This window comes from Buteo buteo, chromosome 3 (genome assembly GCF_964188355.1).
Source record: "Buteo buteo chromosome 3, bButBut1.hap1.1, whole genome shotgun sequence".
In the NCBI taxonomy this organism is placed as follows: Eukaryota; Metazoa; Chordata; class Aves; order Accipitriformes; family Accipitridae; genus Buteo; species Buteo buteo.
Window position 1 is genome coordinate 38,841,572 of NC_134173.1, and position 17,286 is coordinate 38,858,857.

Sequence of the window (17,286 nt, forward strand, 5' to 3'; positions counted from 1 at the left end):
ACTCCTCACATACATACCTCATCAAATACATATCCTGGATGAGTGGAATCTGGTTCTTACTTGTCTTTCTTTTGTTCCTTCAGTTTGGTATATAAAACTATCTTAATGCTTTCCTACTTAAAAGAGAAGTGGTAGAAAAAAGCAGCTTTCCAAATCTAATCTGACACAATACTATTTTGCAGTAGTTTTGTAATTATTTGACTATTGTCACTACTATTTAATGCATACATTAAAAGTTGTATGTAGTTTGGGGATACAATACTGTGTATTTCATAGAGACATTAATCAGATATCTTGCTAAAATGCCTTGCAGAAGGTAGGGTTTTTTTTTTTTCCCCTCAGGGCAAGCTTCAGTGTTCTTTGGCGGAAGTCTGTGTATCATGGAAGAGCAGCTGGTAACAGGTCTGTAGGAAAGCACTGCGTGGTCAGCAGAACACGGCCCTTTTGCCTTAATGCCTATAAAAAATAATCTGATTTACCCATATTTTGTTGGAGAAGGGGAAAAAAAAAAGGTAGTTGACACTTCATCCATGTATCAAAATATTTTTACGAGACAGTGTGCATATTTGCATCCATTACTCTTCCCCAAAACATGACTTGTCCACCACCAAAGTGCATGTACAGATGCAGGGAGGGCAGCGTCTCCACTGATCCCGTTTCTCTCAGCTGCCCGCGGAGAGGCTCCGGGAGAGCAGCGGCTACCCATCCCTCTCCTCGCACGCAGGAATGCTTTGCAACTCCCGGAGCCCATTCACCTTTGAGGAGAGAGAGCGCGGCCGGGGCCGAGCCCCTCTCGCCCGAGGCCCTCCCCACCTCACACCCGCGGGGGGCAGCGGGAGCCGGCGGGCTCTCCTGGCACAATGGCGTTGCCAGGGCGGGAAACCCCCTCCCCCAGCGCCGCCCGCCGGCTGCCGAGGAGGGGATTAAGCCACCCGAGCGCCGGCCTCGGACACCCAGGCCCCTCTCCGCCGCCGGGGAAGCCGGCTCGCCCTCCCCGCGCTCCGGCGCCGCGCAGGGGGGTGGAGAGGGCGGGAAACGGGCTCCCTGAGGTACCTCCCGTCACCCGCCCGGAACCCGGCACCCAGCCTCTGCCTGAGGGACTCCCTGAGGAAACGGGGCCCGGCTGCCTCCCCCCCGCCCGCCCTGGGACCCCCCCTCCGCCCCCGGCACAGCGCAGGCCGCGAACAATAGCCCTCCGCCCGCCCCCGGGCTTCCCCGGCCGCAGCACGGGCGGGCTGCTCCGGGGCCGGCCCCGCCCCGCCCCGCCGCTCGGCGGCCGTCGCTCCCCCGCCCCTCCCCGCCTCAGCCGCCCAAGTCCCTTGAACTTTCCCCGGGCGCTCGCAACAAGCGGCCCGCGCCGGGCCGCCTCGGCCGCAGCTGCCCGCACGGCCCCCTGCCCCTCCCGCCGAGTCCCCCGCCAGCACCGCCCGCCCGCGGAGCCTCCCACAGCCCCGCAAGCCGCGGAGCCTCCGCGCCCCTTGCCCCGGCGCCCCGAGGAGAGCCCGCCGCCGCCCCCGCTCCTCTCCCCTGCGCACCTACCACGGCGCCCCGCTCCCCTCCCGCAGCCGCCCCCCGCCCTCCCTAGCACGCCCACCCGCGGCACCCCTCCACCCCACCCCACCCGCCAGCCCCCCGCCTCCCCGCCCGCGTTCCCTCTGCCCACCCCCGCCCCGGTCCGCACACGCCCACCCCCGTCCCCTTCCCCAGAGCCAGACCCGCGCCGCGCCGGGCAGAGCCCCCCCATCGCCCCCCGCCGCCGCCGGCTCCGCTCCCCTCCCCGGGGCCGCGCTGACCTCCGCGCCCTCCTTCCCGCCGCCGAGGAGAAACCCCCTCAACAAAGGAGGGGGAGCAGCGAAAGGCGGGCGACGCGCACACGCCCGGCCGCTCCGTCCGGATGCGGTGAGCCCCCCGCTTCGCCTCCGGGGCCGCGTCAGCGCGGGAGGGGAGAAGAGGAGAAGCGGCGGCTCTCCGGCGGCGCGGCGCGGCCAGCTGCCACCATGGGCTGCTGCACGGGGCGCTGCACGCTGATCTTCCTCTGCTCGCTGCAGCTGGTGAGTGCCCGGCCGCCCGCCCCGGGGCACGCTTCGGCTTCGCGGAGGGGGGGGGGGCGGGAAGGGACGGGCGCTATCCCCCTCCCCGGGCACGGCCGCCGTGGGGCACGGAGCGGCGCTGCCCCGGCTGCGGGAGCTGTCCGCGCCCTGTGCGAGCGCAGGCGGCCGGCCCCGCTCCCGCCGCGCCGACGGCCCGCCCGCTCCTCGCCCCCCCCCGGCCCCCGGTCCCCGGCCCGTTAAGTTTTGCGGTGCGACGCGAGGAGGACGCGGCGTGAGGCGAGAGCGGCCCCGCGGCCGGGGAGCGGGGAGGCGGCGGGCCGGGGCGGGTGCCGCTGTGCCTCAGCCCGGGCGGCCGTCAGCGCTCCCTGCCTGAGGCAGAGAGACTCCCCCGCCCGGGCGTCGCTGCCAGGCGGCCCCGCTCCCCGCGGGTGCCAGGCAGGGGCTTCCCCCGTCTGCGGAAAGTAGACGCCGAGGAGAAGAAAGAGGAGGACGGTGCCCCCGCTCGGCCGGCGGCCGGTGCCCGCGGGGCGGACAGCGGCTCGGGGCCGGCGCGGCGGGGCCCGGGCCGGGCACTGCCGGGCGCTGCCGCCGCGGGCCGCCCACCGCCCGTGTCAGCGCCGGGGGGTGTGGGGGTGGGTGGGGGTGCGAGTGCGGGAAAAACACCGTCACCGCCACCTCTTTCTGTTTTTCTTAACCTTCGTAAAAGCGGCATCTGCCGGCCCCCTCCTGCGACTTTTCTTGGGATTCCTTGCCTCTGATCAAATATTCCTCGGTGTGCAATGGAAACAACAGAGCGGTGCATCTTCTTCTCTTTGTTTTCTTGAAGTTGGCATATTTGTTTCAGAGACAAGAGTTGTCGAGACAAAACACCGCCAAACAGTAATAATGCTTCCTCTGGCTCATTAGCCGGATGATAGAATAATGCTCTTCCTTTAACAGTCATCCCTGGTCCCGAGAGCATTTTAAAAGATTTTTCTCTTTTCTAGTGACTCAGAGTCATCATTTTGCCACATGATCTTTCTTAAGATGAGTGCTGTTCCTTGTGTGTGTGTGTGTGTGTCTGTAAAGAAGAAAAGTGGGATGCATTCACTGTGGGGTTTTTTTCTTCTTAATCCTTTGCTAATCTTGCTAGTGTTCTGTTACAGCACTTTGAAATCGCTTCTGTTTCAGGGGTAATACACTTAAATGCAATACGTACAATTACTTCATTTGGAGATCCTCATTCATTTTCATGGCTTTATGCCAGATTTGCTGCCTGTGTAAACTGGTGTACCTCCATTGTTTCCAGTGCGAGTCTGGACTTTATTCAGATGTGCTTTTTAGTGTGGCGGAGCCAAGTGTGGTTTAAGTACTTCAATGGCACAACCTTGCCGAAAAGCAGAGAAGACGTGGGATTTGTACTTTTAGTGTGAGGAAAGCTTTGTTTATACATTTCTGGCCTTTTTTTTTTCTTGTTTTCCATCAGTTTTGCAGATACTGTCCTATTGACTGCAGCAGAATCATTCCTGATTTACTTCAGTGCATGCGGGAGGGGAAACAAACCCTTTTTCTTCAAATATATGTCTCCGACAGTTATGAAGGTTATAATAACTGTATTTACTATTCTGTAGAATTACTTGGAGGCTATAAAAATTGAAGTAAAGTGTGAATAGCCACCATAATCTGCAGAGAAATGCATATAAAGTCTTTCAGAAAAAGATTCATATTTTATAAAAGACCTATCAGATGATATAACAACTTTCAAAAATGACTTTAATGTGTAGGTTTTTTTCTACTGTACTTACCTGCTTTATAATAATGTTCTACTGTCAAATCCATGTCTTTCAGGCACTGATGAATGTCTGTATGGCAAAATGCTTTCATTTTAATTTATTTTCATTTAAAAATAAAAGTCATGTTTTAGAACCAAGAAGTAATCTAGTGGACATGAACTTAAAGTTCAGGTACTTTCTGTGATCTCAATGGTGGTGGTGTTCAGTTTATGTCTGTAGAAGTTGTCGCCACAGGCGGTTTTAGGTCTTTTTCTAACATCTCAGAGGTCATGAGTATAAAGCATGCACAACAAAACTGCATCCCTGGACTTCGCTGTCATTAAGCGAGATTTATTTTACCTTGCGTCAATTTATGGAGAGGTGAAGGAGATATTACTGACTGTGGACAACATTTAGATTAAATGTTACAAAACTCAAAGCTCTTGTACTGCTAATTTGGAGCATTTCAGAAGTACTGATGATTTATATGACTTGAAGAAAAACTTTAGAAAATGAGACAGATGGGGCACGTATTTTAAAAAAGGAAGTTGTTCACCTTAGTCGTATTCTGGTCATGTCAGAAAAGGTCCTGGGAACAGTTCAAGCTTAACCTTAAGATTAACGTTTAGATACTACCTGAGAAAGAGATATCTTATAAAACACAGTTGGCAACACCCTTTATAGCATATGTGTACTATGTAGATTCTCTTTGGTATAAGATGATGTGAAATAAAAAAGCCAAATTCCCGGAAACATGTTCAAACCAAAGATTTGGTTCTTGTTCTAAAGATGCGATGTTTAGTGCCCTCAAAGCACAGTTTCTTGATTCCTTAAAACTGATGTCTTCTCTAACTTTTGCCTAGGCCGCATGTTTACTGCATGGTTTCCTTGAACCTCTGCAGGTGGATTCTGCTTCTGAAAGCCAAGGGAATATTGCATAAGGAGAACTACATTGTGCACCCCAAAAAACCCCCCTGTGATCTTTCACTTCCTAACTGAAGCATTGTCATATGCCTTTTCCAAAGTTGTCAAGCTAAGAACTCAGAAGCGTCTGTGTATTTCTGTGCATAAATATGTCATTAAGACTACTAGGAGCTATGTATACATCAGGAAAATATATCATGAGGATATATGAATCCTTTGGATTACAGCCATAATTCTCACTGGTGCCACTAGAAGTCTCAGATGTTGGCCTTGTCTGTACTAGAAAATTAAAGCAGCTGCCAGAGATGGTGCCTGTGCTAGTATAGCCACCATGCCATAAAATATTGCAACATGAAATGTTTGGAAAATAAAACAAATTCAAAAAATATTGAATTCCGGAAGGGGTAAATTGACAACGAATTGCAGAGAGATTTAGCTGTGTGAATCCAATTGATGTTAATATGTGTCACACAGTGAAAACCTTCATGCTACTTTGAAAATGTGTTTCTGAGCAACTACCATTGCAGGATAATTTTGTTTCAACACTTATAGTAAGTGTAAGTTTTTGGTACCTAGACATACACAGATATACAAACACAAAGAACTCTAAATAATGGAGATTGTGAATGAGATTTTCAAAGCAGCGAAGGGAAGATTAATGGAAAGCATGTGGCTAAGTCCCTTTCATTGCTTTGACAATGTCATTTCATGTGTTTATCCTTGGACTTCCCTGCACTGTGTTCATTGTTTAGGTCTTGATTTCAAAGTGTATGTTTTATCAAGTATAGTTAGGATAAAATAGGCTGTTCCCTATTTAAGCTGTTAACTTTCCAAGTAATTTAAGTGTCAACAGACCACACTGGGAAATGATTCCAGTGGAAACACAGCTTCTGCGTATTAATGTTTTGACTAGCAATGGTTTGGGGAGTGCAGTTGGTCATTTTTAACAGACTAATTCCTCTCTATATTCGGAAGATTTATGTTTGTGATTGCCATTAACATTAATTATACTGATGTATGTAAATCCTTATGCTTGGAGATGAGACTATATCCATTAGACTGAACAGTAACATTTCATCATTTGTTACTGTACATAGCGGAATTTCAGCAGTTATGTGGGGAAATGATATATGCCACGCATAGATTTTAATCTCATTTTAAAATGCTTTATAAAGCTGGAAACTCTAACTTATGATTTTGGCTCTCAGTGCTTGTATGTTAGAACTGACAGATAACAGTTATTCAGTTAAGGGATTCAAGGGATTTGATAAATTTGAGAAAGTAAAATACTTGAACTGGTAAATTGCTGCATCTTTTTATGTTGGTAAAAGAATCACTGGCCCATTGATTTGGAGATGAAGCATCTGTCCACTGATAAAGGAGGAGGAAGTATGAGGGGGTGCCTATTGTACTAGCAGGGGTGGAGGAGGCTTGGGATTTTAGCCCCGAACAATGCACTGGCTGCAGGATGTTGCCCTTTCTGTTGAGGCAGCTGACGTGGGGATGGTGTTTTGCTCTGCTAACTCATACGACATCCCCAAAATGTGTATCCGTTGCTGGTGGCTGTGCCTAAGAGGCTGATTTGCTTGTTGTACGGGTGTATAATTGCATTTAATGTTAAGATTGGAAGTAATAGACTGCATCCAGTAGAACTACTTGAGTTAAATCTTTGCAATCCAAAAAATGTATGAGACTATATAATTTTTAGGATCTCTCTCATCAGGGACAAAAGAGTAACAACAAGCAGTAAGTGTTTTTCACTTTGTGTTTTTGGTTTATTTTACAAAATTCTTGGGAGATACCTGTTGGTAAAACACACATTCCCAGTGCATCAGCACTGAAGTGTTTAACCACACCATGCACCAGAAATTCAGCCTTAGTAATGAAATCCCCTCCTGACAAAGCTGCACGTAATACTTCTTTCAGTTCAGTGATCCAAAGTTGGGAATTCAAAACTTAAGGAACCCTGAATTGTCAGAGCTCTCTGAAATTTCTGAACTGGGTGAATGTCTTAAAGAAACCATGCAGCTCTTGCTTGGTTTTATGCTCTGTTCACCGCAGCAGGCTATTTTTCTACACTTCCTTGCTGCTCTATGACTGATTGTCAATTGTCATACAAACATTTAATGAATATTTTTACAGTGATGAAGTGAAAGGGTTAGGATTTCAATTATAGTAATGGCAATTAGTTCGCTAAAAATTGGGAATTATATAGCTATCCTTCCTGTCTAAGATCAGTACATTTTGGAAGTTATTAAGAACATTGGAATATACTGCTGATCTGCTTCTAAATATCTGCTATGTTCTGCCAAGACACAATTCTTGGGACTAGGAAACAAAGACTGCGTTTTTGGAAATCATTAAATTCAGAAGGATGGTACTGTTGAATCCAAATGGAATTTGGGTAGGACTTCCAGAACTTCGACACACAATAGATTTATGTTTAGAGATCCTATGGAATCTACTGCACTTGTAGTTGATTACGTGGTGCTTAAATCTTGCTGATTTTGTGAGGTTTGGATCTGAAATAAAAAGCTGTAAGGCTAGATAATCTTAGGAAATGTTTTCAACCTGTATGTATCTTACAAGCATCTTAGAGGTATAAAGTGCATCCTTTTAGTTTTGGGCCCAATCTGGTAAGTTGACAAATGAGTAATAAAATACAATTCTTTAATTTTTCAGGTAAAAGTGTTGCATTTTGGCTCCTCTGTGATATCCAAATTACATTTCCACATAAATAAATGAATTTGATTAGGTGAGCAAACAGAGAGTCAAAGCAGTTGCACGAATCATTGGCCCTGATACTGCACATGAAAGGAGGGTGGAGGTTTTGGACTTCACTCGAATAGGACCAGAATCAATTCACACATTCAATACAGATATGGGTAAAATGGTCTCTTCTTGGATGTGCTCAGTGAAAAGAGGAGAGGCAGTGGACCCAGGATGCAACAAAGGGGAAATTCTGATTACATATTAGGAAAAAAAATTCACAGTCATACATTGGATCATGTTTTCCAGAGAAGTTGTGGAAACTCCATCCTTGAATAAATTCAAAACTTAGCTGAACATAGCTCTGAAAAACCTGATCTAACTGAAGTGTATCTGATGTTGAATTTGGCCCTGCTATGAGTAAATGTTTTATCAGATGAACTCCAGAGATTCCTTTTAACTTAGCTTGTCCCGTGATTATATGATCTTACCAGAGCATAAGGAGTAAGGGCCTTCAGTTCTTTATTAGGAGGGTATTTAAAATACACAGTAATTTGGGTTGTTTTAAAATAATTAATTTCTTGATTTGTTGTGGGCATAATACTGTGGAAATAGGTTTGATAGGGCAATAACAATTGTAGTATACAGTTATATCTCTTGGTATCAAACCTCAGTGTTAAATTAAATGAGAAGTACCTCTGATGGCCTTGTAATTTATTATTTCGCAAATAATAATTCTGCGATACAATGTAGTATGTCAGATCTTTTGAACTCATTAGTATTGAAGCAAAATGTATTTTATTCATTCAGTCCTGTAATTAATTGCTAAGCAGTCATTTTGGGGCTAAAAGCCTGTTATTTCTATCTGTACAGGGAAATGGATGCACATTTTTGGTTCTAAACGAGTAATATGAAGGAGCAGTAATAAGTGACCGTGTGGTTCAAGAGAGTGATGATATGATACAGAGTTTTTCACCTGTAGGTCACATTTTGAAATTCACTGCAAGTTAGATGAGGGCAAATGTCATTATGGTTTATATGAAATGTTAGCAGTCTTGATACAGCATCAATATAAAAATATAATCTCCATATTAATCCTGCTTTCCACCTTGTATGTTATACTAGGAGGGTCAAGGTTGGTGGCCATGCTACTGTGAAGAACAAAGTGATCTTTTTGATAATGTTTTCTTCAGGTCATCTTTACAGGGGTGCTAGCTGGACAGCGTAATGAAGTTTGCGCTGCCTTTGTTCATACTGGACATGGTATCTTTGCTAGGGATGTCAGCATAGGGAGGCATTTGTAAGCTTTGTGAGTCACATTAAATCAAAATGAAAAATAATGTTAATTGCACTGATTTTGTGTAAATTTCATTTTTTTCATTGGTCAGAAAGAAGAACATTTCTTACTTTTTATTTAGTATATTTTGCGTTGAAAATAGAATTCAGGCAATAGCAAATGGAAAATGTCTCACTTCTTTGAATCTCGAAGCAGCTCAGATTTGTCTAAGATGTTCTAAGTTTTCTCATCTATCAAGAACAGTTAATACATACCTTCCTAAAGGGTATGCCAGCAGGTTTCAGATCATACACTGCTACACTTAGCGAGACCTGCAACTCCTTGACAGACCAGTGCCAGCAGCACTACGACATGTTTTAGTATGTCATGGGCTTTTTTTTTCCATGTGTGACCAGTGAAATCTTTGTAATCTCACTACGGATCTGTGCCTTTGGTAGGTCTGTAAAAGACAGTGGTAAGCTGGATTTAATCACTGTTCTTTGATCTCAGGAACATACAGAGTGCTTAAGACCCTGGTAATAAAAAGGTAGTAAAAGATTTTATTTTAGTCTTTTTACTTTTTACTATACTTCCTTATCATCTTGTCTTTCTTCAAACACAGCCATACCTTGCATGTAATCTCAGCTCAGATGGATTTTTTAATGCTGTGGTGATTTGGGACTCATTCTTACGAGTTGCTGAATGCCCTCCAGCTCTCATTAAAGTTGCTGAAAGTCATTCTTTTACATATAGGCTCTTTATAATGATACGTTCAAGCAAAAGCACCAGTGAACTCCTTCTACCTAGTGAATGCCAGCATTATAGTAAAAGGAAAGGAAAAAGAGAAGTTTGCTACTTGATACAACAACCAGTTTCTGCCAGACAAATGTCCCTTAAATCTCTCCCTTTGAGATTAATATCACAAAGTAGTAAAATTGAAAATTTTATGAAATGCAAAAGGAAGATAATTGTAAAAACAATTATATATGTTGAGAGTGACTCTCTTGAATAATCACAGTTGGTTCTTCCACAGATCTCTCCAAAGGGGGTTGAGAGAAAGTTTTTTTTATTTCATCAGTACAGAGTTTTGGCTGAGAGTAAGTATAAATATATATGAAGAGCGTATGTTTGACAACGAGCCAAATGGAACTTCCCTGAGGAGGGTTTTGACACACACCAAAGAAGCTACAGATAAAGCAAAGGAAGAATAATTAGGAGATGAACCATGAGCAGAAAGATCCTGAAATGCTTTTGTAGTGAGGGACATTATGTGGGAACATGGGATGAAAAGTGTAGAAAGGTGCAATTAGATGAGTGTAAAGAAAGTGGGACATGGAAGCCCTCTTCAGCAGACAGATGAAAGTTGGCTCTGTGTGTGGGAGGAATTCCTGTCCAAGGTTTCACTGAAAACAAGATCTTAAGAAAAAAAATTTTATCTGTCTTTTCCAATATGCCGCTGCTGCTAAGCCAGTTTCTCACTGTTCTATTGTAAAGTTACTGTGTTAGTGTCAGACCTTTTGAGTAAAAAGAACCAAGGAAGCAAAACCATATTATTATGGTATTTTCTAGGGAGATTGGAATGAATGGCAGTCTTTCTCATCCAACTTGAGTTTCTGCCTTTGGTTGAGCCTTGAATACTCTGTGCTGTTACGGGAATGCTGCAGCTTCACTGCCCTGTCGGCAGCTCCTGGAACCTCACGTGAGCAAAGTGCATCTGGAGCTTAGGAGCGTGCAGCTGAAGCTCAGCACAAGCCGCAGGGGAAATGAGTAGACAGGTAAATCCTTATCAGCCTTGTGCATCCTTACAAAAGAAAAAACCCAAACAATTAAATGCAGATTTTTAGGTGGATTGAAAAGAGTTCATAATATGTCTAAATGCATTTTGGAAATGGGGTTCTGTTAAAATGGAGTGCATAGAGAAAAATCCTTTTGGAAGTTTAGTCTCCACAATCAAATAATAAAAAGCTGAAGAATTCTAAAGCTGGAAACTGGAGTGCATTATAATACAGGAATAACATCATAAAAATATATAGTTCTACATCTGCTTGTGAGCTATTTATTTTTTCCTGCTAAAAGCTTGCTGTATCTTTCTACTGCAGAGTGAGCAGGGTGTTTCGTTTCTCTAATATGTATTTTTTTCGTGAGATAAGTAGACATCATCAAGGTAAGTGTGTTTAGATTTTAACTGGAACAGAAACTTTGCTGCTCCTACAGATCGAATAATGTTCATCATAGAAACCTGAAAAGCCTCTTTGCCCTCTAAGGTGGATGGAGCTACCTAGAAAACTGAAGAGAGATGGTCTCCTCGTGGATATCCTCTGAGCTACTGAAGATTCTTTAATCAGTCTATAGTCAGCCAGCTGTACATTTGTAAGATGCCTGTTTTAGTGTACCCACTAACATGTGCATTCAGGAAGCCTTAAAAATGGCCAGATTTGGAAAATATTTTTGCCAATTCCCACTGTTTCTAGTTAATTCATATGTTGGTGAAAGTTGCAGATTGGTGTTCAGCCTCATCCATCTTATAAACCGTTTCTTTTCTCATCAAGATGGAAAGCTTGGCTCCAATGCCTAGCTGTGAAATGATACGCTATTTCCATTTTCCTGTTTCTCTTTTTTATTGAGCCAGATGATTTGTTCACAACTCTCAACTATTTCAGACCAAGTTCCAAGTTCTGATCTTCATCTGTTTTATCAAAGTAGGATTCAGACCCTGTTCCCTCCCAACCCCAAACCAGTCAAGACTGTTAAAATTTACTTGTGGATGTAAATGGGCCCGGTGAACATCAGGTTTAAGTTTCTCCCCACCCTGAAAATATCCTTCACTTCTGTGGTTGAGTTCTTCCATAACTGTGGCTAAAAATACTGCATCATTCTAGAGAACTGGAAGGAATGGCAAATGTGTTTGCAGTTACAAATGACAGATAGAATTCCTCGGTTAAAACAGATAGGGTAATTAATGCTGTTTAGCAGAGCACTTTCAAAAACAAGGATGAATTTCCAGTCTTAAGACTCTACATGTGTATTTCTCTAACTTCTCTTCCAGAATTATTAAGAAAAAGCAAAGGCATGCAGAAATGCACTTATGCTACTGTGGTCCATTTCTCTTCACTTGTAGGAAAATCAAGTGTGTGGTTGTTATCTGATTGATCTGCATCTATACAATGTGAGTAAGATTTCTTTTAGTCTAATCCACAGTTACTTGTGGTTCTTCACATCATACTGGTTGCACAACATCATAAAAAGGTCTAGTTAGTGCAGAAAAGAAGGCAGTGTCAACGAATGATACGTGATAAATGAAGTAGTAGTATGATTTACTGTAATGCTGTTGTCAGAGGACTTGCAACAGGAGTGTTGGAATGGAATGGAAAAAGTGCTTCCAAGTCTGAATTTACAATGACAAATTAGACGTATGAATGACAGCAGCCTAAATCCAAACTTCATTCAAATGTCACAAATGAGTTTAAGTATATCGAAGTATATTAGATGCCATGAATGGCTTTAAGTTGTATTACTAATGTATAATTTAATCATAGTGGTTTGATGAGAGTTGAAGCTGACTGAGTTGTGCCAGAAGTAACCACAAAGTGCCAAAGTTTATTAAAATTGGATTGATGAAGCCCTTCATTTCTCTAATATGTATTTTTTTCATAAGTTAAGTAGACATCATGAAGATAAGTGTGTTTTGATTTTAATTGTAACCAGTTAGATCTGTTAATCTGTGTGACTGTAATCACTTGAATGCACTGACGACTCTTCCAAAATGTAGCCTGTGCAGCTGAGATGCAGTGTGCTGCCTTGCACAGCAGTAATGCGAGGTGCCTGAAGCCTTGTCCTTAACTGCAGTGTGCAGCAGCCACACCAGGTTGTCACCGTGTCCACATAGGTACCTGCACTTTGTTGCTTGTTCTGTTGTGGGACAGGTGCATTTTTGTATCCATGAAAGGTTCCAGGTTTCAGCATTCAGCCAGTATGTGATACTTGCACTGAAAGCTGAAGAACTGTTTCTGCAGAGCCTTGTGGCCAAAAGAGTGTCAAGGTTAATCCCAGATCTCACTGAGCAACAGAGATTCTGGCCTTTTGCTTGTACAGGTAATAATTTAATTAATTGTTATTTATCTTTCTTACATATTTAGTTCCCTTGGCCTGTCTGACCTGTGAAATTCTTGTCCATGTGAATCTCTTAGTTCTCTGTGAGATTTCTAGGCTGTAGTTAGATTTCTGGGCTGAACTGTAATTAGTGCATGTGCCAGACATGCCGGAGTGCTCAAATACTGCTGGGGTTTCATTCTGCTTATTCATCTGTTGAGACACAGAAGTAATGCCCCAAATCCGGTTCTGGATTTGCACTTTTAAAGATCATGTGAAACACGTTGCAGCTGAGATTGGCTCTGGACTAGGATGTGTATCTGAGATACATCTTGCCTCAAGTGCTTACAGACCAAAACAGGTAATAGAGTTAGAAAAGGAAGCATGCAAATATTTTGCTTTAGGCCCTACAGAAAGTCTCTGGAGCCCTAGTTCAGGCTGTTTTTCTACTTGGTGCTCCTTCATGTTTCTGCATACAGTTACCGTAATTCCTTTTTCATATTGGCCACAACTGACTGTGAGCACATTAACATTTTGGTAGGCAAGTTCTCAGTATTTGGGTGGGCTCACATTGAAGAATACATTTCTTTTTAATTCTGTACTGTTTGCAAAGTGGTTTAGAGGTGCTAAAATTCATTGCAAAGACAAAAATCTCCTTCTGTTTGAGGAGGAATGTAGTAACTATGGATTCTCTTTTGGAAAGATTATTTTAAGGTGTTGACAGATTTGAGTTGTTCCTGACACTATTAGCTCTCCTGCAGAATGAGACTTGCAAATATCTACACTTGCACTGACCACATGCTTAGTTGGGGACTCACCCTTGTGTTGTCTGGACACAGGCACTTGGAGAAGACAGGAGTCAGTATCTTAAGGGTGTTCTGGAGAACAGGAAAATAAATGAGTGTCCCCAAAATGCTGGAACTGACCATATGCATACAGGGAAGGGACAATTTTGAGTCAGGGAAGTTTTGTTTTCTTTCTGCTGATAGATAGAAGCACTGTTTAATTTGCACTAGAAGAACCGTGAGTTCATGGTTTTCTTGGTATGTTACCTCTATCAACCCATTTGTTCAATTTTCGGTAACTGGAATTGGCTAAGAAATTACAGCATATTCACTGCAATAGGAAGGAGAAATCCTAATCTCTTGGGAGGCAAACCTTTGTTTTTGCATGTACCTTTTTCTCTGAATGACAAAAGCACATCTGACAGTGAATCCCAACTATCTAGGCAGAAGAGTAATTTCCAAGGCAACCCATTCACATTCAATTCTCTTCCTCTAAAAACAAAGCAATAAATTATGCTGGTGTTTAAGGGGTAATCTCTGTGGCTTTAAAGAACATAAACTATCGCAGACATACCGGTCTGACTGTGCTAAGTGTTGAGCACCTCCTCTAAGGGAGTGAGTAACCTCATCTCCCATCGAGAACAGCAGGAGTTACGTATACTCGTGTCCTTCCACTCAGGCATCACTACCCAGAGGGATCGAGCTGTAACCGAGGCATCTGTGCCACTGACTGGGCTCGGTAAGTGCAGGCACTATTAGAGGGTACCATTAGATGAAGTCATTGAACCATTAGGAAGCCTGCAAAAATGAGTACCCTCTTCTAACCTGAAAAGTGTTGTGGTTGAGAATATACCCATTGGACATCCTCAAGGGAAGATTCCTTTCACACATACTGACTCTGTCAGTGTTACCAGCCAGCATCTCACTAGCACGAGACTTAGCTTTGTAACATTTCACGGATCTCTACATCATGCTGAGTAGTGCTGGTCATCTATTATTAATATGCTTGCATTTTTTGCTAGGCTAGAAGTATCTTATTATCTGTTTTCTTATTAAATCCTCCATTACTTTAAGATGCTTTCAAGGTCTGTTCTGCTCTGATTTTATTAGTTGGGAACAAAGGCTTTTCGAATGTCAGAAGCTAATATATGCTGATTTCTGGATAAGCAAGAAAATACCTCAGATTTTGAGGCCATTTTATTATAAAATGATGTCTTTAAGCCTCATACACAGTTTTTATAGAATATTTCCCTTTTTCCTATTTTGAGTGCATATGTATATGCAATTACAGTTTTGCATTAGAAATACTGGCTGTATGGCAAGGTGAGACTTTCTCCTGTTATTGTAACCAGTTATTCTTTGGCATGCATATAGACTCAAAGAACCCTTAAGTTAGAGAAGTAACCTTGTGTTTGCTTACACAAGTCGATGGAGACAGTTGTATGTTCATTCTGCTTTGAGATGGTGAGAGGCAAGCCAGTTTGCATCTGGGAACCGTGGAGTTAGCATGGTGTGGTGCCTTGGTTAATGAGCCTGCAGAGAATATCGTAGCTCAGGCATAGTACAGTGCTAATGCATTCACAAGGGTTCTGGACAGAAGCTGGCCTGTATGTGGACAGGCTGGAGTATAGGCAAAGCAGTCAGACCCACTCTGGAAAAGATATGCACCTTGGTAAGATTAACACTGTTACAAAGTGCTTATTCTCTAAAGAGATGTTGTTATCTGAGTTTCTCAGCTACTGACATCAAGGTATTTTGTGTTAATTCTGATGGAGGAATTGCTACCAGAGAGCCAAAGGAGTTGAGATGATGTTGTCACTGAACAACCTTAAGCAAAGTTTGGACTCTAGTGATTTCCATCTGCTAGATCACCTATCAGGATGATTAAAACAACCAAATCAGACACTGGAAAGTTATTGATTAGCATACAGAAGAGGGAAGAAAAAAAAGAATAAGAGAAAAAAAAAGAGTAAGAAAGAATTTCTAAGGATATTGAAACTGAATGGTTACACTAGATATATTTATTTGAATCCATTTTAAACTTTCTATGAGCAAAGAAACCTGACTGAGTTTTGTCAGAGCAAGTCAAAACTAAAGTCAGATTCTGTAGTGTAGGCTGGGGTCACAGCCACCCATTGACCAGCTCAGAGAAGTGGCTCATGTACACACACCATAGGTCCCTTTTTGGACTGCGTGCTTCATTCCTTTCTCATGGGGGAAGGTAACAGGGCCCTGGTATATGGCGTCTGGGGTATAATCAGGATAGTCACCTGAACATGGGAGCTGGGTCAGTGACCTGTCAACCAGCCTCATTTAGATTTTTGCATTGATCAAAGTAATAGTAATAATAGTTACTACCCTGTCTGAGGCCAACTGGCCTAAAAAGAGGAGAGTTAGCAAAATGTGAGGACACACAATCTTTGACATGCTCAGGATGTGAGGCAGCTCTCGCAAAGAGATACACTGGGAGAGCAAACTGGATCCACCAGTTATTGTTTTGTTTGATTCCAGCTTATTGCTTTGATGAGAAACTGATTTGTTTATCCCAGTCAGGTTTCTCTCTTCTCTTGGTTATTCTTGGGCAGCAGAATGGAATGGGTCGTCTTAATCCATAATGCTGTTGTAATGTGATTTTAGGATTAGGTGAAAGGTAAGAATGAAGAGGAGTATCATGACAGAGGAGAAGTACACAAGCAGAATCTCAGGAGTGCTGCATTAATATCCTGCTGCTGGTGGCCAGGTTTATCTGGAGTGGTTTTGCCGTTGTCGCCCTCTGGCTGAAGCTCAGCAGAGGGACGGATTCTTCGAATCAGGTTGGAAATTGCATCATGCTTTCCAGAGTTCCCCTGCAAATCTCTCGCTATTTTGATTTCTGGAGTTCTGTTTTCTAAAACTCTGCACAGGAGCTGTTGGTGGAATAAACCTTCCCCTTATTATTTAGCTGATGCAGGACTAATTTTAAGTGCACCACTTTTGCTCTGTTAATATCTAGATTCATTCTTAGCTTACCAGTCATAAGCCTAACACAGACACTGAATTTTACCAATAACCCTTCCTGCTTAGTTGATCTATTTTTTCTGTCCTCTTAGCAGGTTATTTTTAATATTTTGGGAACTCTGAACTATTTTCCACAGCTATGCTCAAAAGTGGATTTGTAGCCTTTTACTGCCATTGCTGCTAGTAGACCTTGCTTGAGGCCATAGCGAAGTTGAGACAAAGCCAGGGAAGAAACACAGACTCATGACTCCCATGCTCATGTCGTGAGCACAAGATCACCATTCGTCTTTTATAAGCCTTTCTTGTCTGGTGCTTTCAAATTGTCAGGAAAGTTGGCACTGAAATTGAAGTGTTCATGCTTTTTCATAGCACAAAGATAGATTTTTCCTTGGGAAAGTTCGGTCATGTCGTGCTTGTCTATTTATGACCAACAAGGTGTGTGGTGATGATAAAACTGAGATCATTATCACTTGCTTTTTCTATTATTAGAACATGCAAAACTCACTTTCTCTGGCTCTCTAGCCTCTGTAAATCCATTAACGTCGATGGAGTTATGGTCATTTATACTTGCTGAATATCAGTTTTAAGAAATGACAGCTGAATATTTGATGGTAAGTGTCCTTCACATATTTGAAAAAATTGCTTTGACAATGAATGTATATTTTAAAATATTTCTTACCTCCACATTTTAATAAAATGCTTAA

General features: G+C 43.2%; 1 protein-coding gene across 2 annotated transcripts in view; it reads left to right on the top strand.

The window, feature by feature from the left end:
• The first annotated feature begins 1,418 nt into the window (after positions 1-1,418).
• NKAIN3 (sodium/potassium transporting ATPase interacting 3) overlaps positions 1,419-17,286 on the top strand; it is a 380,358-nt gene continuing 364,490 nt past the window's right edge. For both annotated transcript variants that reach the window (XM_075023355.1, XM_075023356.1), the window contains exon 1: positions 1,419-2,051. In XM_075023355.1, coding sequence (XP_074879456.1) covers positions 1,998-2,051 — 54 coding nt within the window. In that variant the 5' untranslated portion in view covers positions 1,419-1,997. The remainder of the gene's footprint in view (positions 2,052-17,286) is intronic.